Genomic DNA, 5,958 nt, shown 5'->3' with positions numbered 1-5,958 from the left:
CTTTGATAGATAGAGATTTCATGACCTATATACTCTAATACGATCTGCAGCCATCGCTTCTTACCTTGCTAGGTGGTAAGCAAGCTCTAGCACGGACATCATCGATCATCACAGGAGCAACATCATCTCACTAGCTGCTTGTCATTAGGATCATTCACTCATCATTAGGATCATCCACTAGACCTATGGTTGGAGCATGTGAGTTGTTCCATGGCCTCGTTGAATCTTCTTTGTTTGGTCTTGTGTACAATTTACTCAATGGTTACAAGCGTATATTATATATGTGACTAGGTTGTTACTTTTGGGCAATACAATTGGTAACTGGCTAGTTTATGATAACAGATAAGTCGATCTTGAGTCGGCTGTCGTGATTTTGCCTCTATGTGTCAGTGCACCACTGCCGGCACTTTTGGAAGCATGGTGTGTCGGTGTCGTAGCCCAACGTGAACCTGCCGCACGGGTGGCATATCAACCTCGATAGGGTTCTGGTGCCGACCGTGCCGGACTCAGGCCGCACGCAGCTGATGGAGATCCACCATCATCGTGTCTACTCCCGGACGACCATCGCCGCGACCCATCCTCCATGATGGATTCGCCGAACTAGGACGCGTAGTTCGCCACTGAGCATGACCAGCGTTGTCGGTCGTGCTTCAAGGATGCGTCCCGCGCACCACGCGCGCTCGCTGGTCCACCATCGCCATCGGTCATGGTGAAGGGGCGAGGATTAGGAGTCCTACATTGTGGCCCTCGAGGAGGCCACAATGAGGTCCATTGAGGAGGCCGAGTGCAAGGAGCTCGCCAAGTGGCCTAGCCTTGCACACACACAGGTTGAATCGGCGGCTAGAGTGGAGGCTAACATGCCCCCACCGCCACCAGCACCGCTCGCGCCCGAGCCTATGGAGGAGGAGCCATGGTCGCTGCTTGGGCAATCATGGTCGTGGACGAGCACGTTGCCATCGTATATCATGCACGCCCGTGCGGGTGAGCATGATAGACGAGGAGGCCGAGCGGCAGGAGAAGCATCAGTTGGTGGCGCAGCAAGCGGCTACGCTGCCAGCCATCCATCAGGCGTTCCCGTGGATGGAGACGCCATCTATGTCGACCTGGCCAAGGAGGAGGAGGAAAATGACGATGCCTAGATCTACTGCCCGCCGCTAACTGTTTCTTTTATCTTTTCATTTATTTTTTTTAGTTTTAATTAATGTAAATTGGACTTCTGCTGGCTGTTTTATCTAAAAAAAATGAAATCCAGCGCAAATGTGAAATATGTTCGTCCGTGTTGCTCGCATCTTCGGACCGGCGGACAAAAATGGAAATTGACATCCGGCTGACCGATCCAAATGAACAAAGAACGAACAAAATCTGCGTCAATTTAGGTTGCCGCGTCGGAGTTGCCCTTAGGTCGGACGAAGGCGAGGACTTTTCTGGGCTAGGTTGAGCCAAACAACGGACGCTGCTAAGAATAGCGTCCAGGTGTGGACGTGGTTTGCAACAGCGACCAGGTCTGGACGCTAGTATTGATGGCGTCCTTCCTATTTTTTGAAATTCTAACTTATCATTACTAGTTTCAGAATTACAGCATTATTATTTATCATTAATAAAAAAAGGTACAACTTGAGCAGAGTGGTATAGCAAAATTGTGTGTGTGTGTGTGTGTGTGCGTTTTTTTTTTATATTTACCAAAATTGTGGTTTGTTGGTTATACATATCTGGGTTACGTGGAGACACAAGATGGTTGTGTGCTGATCCAAAGGCGTAGAAGCATGTCAGAGGCTCACAGCAATCTCGCCATGAAAAGCTCATATAAAAAGTATCGTTGCATCGCCGATGATAATAAAAAAAACAAAACTAGAGATGATTGGCGTGGCAAGCACAGAGGTAGGCAGAGATTGCGGGAATATATGGTTCGAGAACCAAATATACATATGCCAGGTCCTGAGATTTGCAGCTCCCGTACGTTGAATGCCAAGCTGGCGTCCGTCCGCGTCGCTTTCGCGCCGCTCCAGAGCCAGGCCAAGTCTCCCCAACCCCCAAATCCTGAATTGTTAATCCATACATCCATCCGTCCGTCCAATTTTATAGAGCAGCAGAATAATGGTTGGAATGAAAGCAAAACTAAAACACGATGTGCCAAAGTAAGCTAATATATATGCATATATTAAACTAGCTCCTGAAGCTGGGATTTCCAATCACGCTTATTTTACTGAATTGATAATCAACCTCAATGTTCAGTTAGGCTCTCAAGTCTGAACTCAAAAGCAACCGCCGTGGCGTTGATAAATGATAGTATTATCATCTTCCATGGTCCACTCCAAATGTCAAATGAACGTCCCAAGGACGGCGAGCAACTCTGAATTTTTTGACGATTTACCGAGTGATCGATCGTTCACTGTGACTCGATCGTGTGCGGTGTACGTTTCCGTAGAACAAGCAAGCTCTCTGCAGATTGCTTATGATGGATCTGCAGATTGACAGATCCAGTGACTCGATCCTCTCTGCAGATTGAACCCATCATATATTCTTCTTATTGAATTCATCAGTTAATTAGAAGAAGGGAAATGGCCCGATGCGTCCCCCCTTACTTGAACTAATCAAGAACGAAAAAGAAAAACCTCTGAATTGTTCGTGGTGTCCAACTCAGCAATGAGTAGCTAGCTAGCAAGCACGGAGAGGTCGTTGCTGCCGGACTCAATTTGTTAAGCCCTCCCCGGTCGTGGTCGTCGCCGTCGCCCGTCCACATACTCTAAGCGGCGCAGCCTGCGGGGAGAGACTAGCGCTACAGTGACGTCCTACCAAGACCATGGTCTGTCAAATTATGCTGCTAATTATAATCAAGCCCGCCGGCCGGATGAGATCAAACCCGAACTCTTTTTTTGCTTTGTTTTCCTCTTCGCTTTTGTCCATGGCGATCGACGCCAAGCTGTCCGGCTGCCTCCCGCTGCCACATCGCCATTGCTAGCTAATAAAACAATGCAGAGTGGTAGCTAGCTGTGGCCACAAGTTCAGCGAGCTGAATGCTGATAGCCAGCTGCTGCTGCTGTCCTAACCCCTGAGCTGCAGCACACTAATCATTTGCTTGTCCTTTTCCATGCATCACCCACCATCAACTTACCACCACCTCCGTCGATCATATACCCACACCGTCTCCATTGATCCCCCACCCCACCCCTCTCTCACACGGTCACACCACCTGACCCTCTCTCTCTCTCTCTCTCTACCTCTACCTCTCTCATGGGGAACAAGCCGGCGTGCATGTCGCTGGCGCCGGTGCCCGGCTCGGCTTCGGCGTCGAGCGGCGGCGGATGCAAGGTGATCCACGCGGACGGGCGGGTGACGCGGCTGGCGCGGCCGGTGCGGGCGTCGGAGCTGATGCTGGACCACCCGGGCAAGTTCGTGTGCGACGCGTGCCGCCTCGCCGTCGGCTGCCGCGTGCCGGGCGTCGCCGCCGACGAGCTCCTCCAGCCGCGCCGCGCCTACTTCCTGCTCCCCATGGACATGCTCTACTCCGTGCTCACCGACGACGAGATGGCCGCGCTCGCCGCCGCCTCCCACGGCGCCGCCACGGCCGCCACCGCCGCGTGGCGGAGGATCGTGGTCACCACCACCAGACGGCGACGGGGCGGAAACAGCAGCAACGGCGGCCGCGGCGCCTCTTCCAGGCCGAGCAATGGCGACGCCGGCAGGGTGTTCCCTGTCGTCGGCCTGCTGCAGCTCCAGGATGCCCCCGCCGGACACCCCACGAGCGGCGCCGGGGCCAAGTCGAGCGGCACCACCGTCGGGCTGAGGCGGCTACGGTCGTGGCAGCCGGTGCTGGACACCATCGAGGAGGCGCCGTGACGCGACGCGGCGGCCGGCCCGATCGGCCGGTTGGTGCCACGCTAGTGTTAGGCAGCTAGATTGAGCTGGCTCTCGAGTGTACATGGTCGAATTAGCTTCTAGCTTTCTCTTTTATTTTTTCATTTCTTTTTCTCTTTTCTGTAAAGTTCACTACAGTACATTCTTTTGGCCTGTGTCAAATTGACAAATCTGTTTTTTCTCCATCCACAAGTATACAATAAAGAAGATCCTGGGCACATCAATCAAAAAATATTTGGTATGACAAGAACACTCCATTTCTTAACTGCAATTTGGTATTGGCAGATTTTTAGGGGTTCACGATAAAATAGTGAAAATGATCTCATAAATATTTGATACTGTTATCATCTTGTGTGCCATGATTGATAGCCAGACAGACGGCACACAGGTTGTGGTGTAGGGAGCTGGATGCTAGTAGTACTTTGCAGGAAGGATAGCTTCTTTTTCTCCATTTCTTTTTCCTCTTTTCTGTAAAGTGCTCTACACTACATTCTTTTGGCCCATGTCAAATTGACAAATCTGTTTTCCCATCCATTCTACAATCTACATACCTCTGGTATATACAATAAAGAAGATCCTGGGGCATCAATCAAAAAAATTATGTCAACAATGCTCCATTTTTAACTGTAATTTTTGTTAGTTTTTTAGGGATGCACAAAAAAATTGTGAAAATGATCTACACAATATATGACCCTATTATGATCTGGTGTGCCATGATTGATAGCCAGACAGACGGCACACAGGTTGGAGGGAGGAGCTGGATGCTACTTTGCATTTGCAGGAAGGATATCTTTGTGCACTGGACCTCAGCTGGACTTGCTAGTTGCCAAGCTAAACAACAAGCCACAAATGGGCATTATTTTAGTCCATGTTGGCTTGTGTGGATGCAAACAATGAGATACCAAAGATAATATTCGGATCAATGCATCATGCATGCACTCTGTCCTTCCTTAATCATGTTTTTAAGTGGGTGGTTTGTTAAATCAGAAAGTCCACTGACGTGATCAAATTCCAGCTATAGACAGACTCTTCATTCCTTTTAAAACTTCGAGCCTCTCCTTGTGCTCTCACTTTATCAGTCCGAAATCCAACTGTTGGTGTTGGCATCGTCGAGCTGTGAAAATCCATTGATTTTATCGCAAATGTAGGTTGTGTCCTGTATTGTATGGTCATTAAAGTGAAACTCTAACCATCCATTTATAAAAAATAATACGCCAGGTGGATATAATTGTATATTTAAAGTACCCCATCCGTCCCAAAATAAGTGACTCAACTTTGTACTATTGTACTAATTTTAGTACAAAGTTAGTATAAAATTGAGTCATTTATTTTGAAACGGAGGGAGTATATTTCATCTGATGTTGTGTTGGTCTCGCATAGTGCGCCTTGAGTGACCAACTCAACATCGTCGGATCTTCCGTGAAGTACACCATCCATACCTTCATCAAACGGTGCTATGATTCATCTGCCGAGGTCTCGAAAATGGGAGCCACCCACCTCATAATGGGAATGGGCCGGTCTGGACCTGGCCTTGGACCCGGCCCTTGTGGCCTCAAGGCCAATTTCAGAGGCCACGGGCCGACCCATATAAAAAGTAGTCAATGGCCTTGTTGGCCTGATGGGTATTTCGGGTCAACTCAAAATCTTGCTTTACATTAACTTTTCGACAAATGAGATGTTAAAATCAGGTAAGGTTTAATGGAATCCGACTAATGTAAAATTAATAAGATTTCTAATACGTGGTTAATAGAAAGAAATCAAGATGTCTGCTTGTGGTTTCGTACGTGCTCATCTTGCCGAAACATATCAAGACAATTTTGTTGTTCATATTATACGAAACACCGTGTCGCAAAATCGGGTCCTATGAAAACACCGGCACACCCAAGATCGCAACTGTTGTGAGATATAAGACTATTACTGACCCAACGGGTCACCTGATGCCAGCTCTGTTGACCCAAATATCGTTTGAGACCGACCCACAGGACCCATTTGTGACGCCCGGATAATTAAGCTACAGTAATCCCACGTTAACGATGCCACGTCACCTTGGTTATTGTTGCTAATCTCGCGTTAGTTCGAAACCGATTCAAATTCAAAATTTAA

At 48.6% G+C, this 5,958-nt stretch overlaps 1 protein-coding gene across 1 annotated transcript; it reads left to right on the top strand.

The window, feature by feature from the left end:
- Positions 1-2,878: 2,878 nt before the first annotated feature.
- LOC109769094 (uncharacterized) lies at positions 2,879-4,139 on the top strand. The gene has a single exon (XM_020327832.4). It carries the CDS (start codon positions 3,232-3,234, stop codon positions 3,835-3,837), a length of 606 nt encoding a protein of 201 aa, XP_020183421.1. The 5' UTR covers positions 2,879-3,231; the 3' UTR covers positions 3,838-4,139.
- The last annotated feature ends 1,819 nt before the right edge of the window (positions 4,140-5,958 follow it).

The sequence above is a fragment of the Aegilops tauschii genome, chromosome 3 (assembly GCF_002575655.3).
Source record: "Aegilops tauschii subsp. strangulata cultivar AL8/78 chromosome 3, Aet v6.0, whole genome shotgun sequence".
NCBI lineage: Eukaryota > Viridiplantae > Streptophyta > Magnoliopsida > Poales > Poaceae > Aegilops > Aegilops tauschii.
The sequence above is the reverse complement of the archived record's forward strand: the minus strand, read 5'-3'. Positions and strand labels throughout refer to the sequence as shown.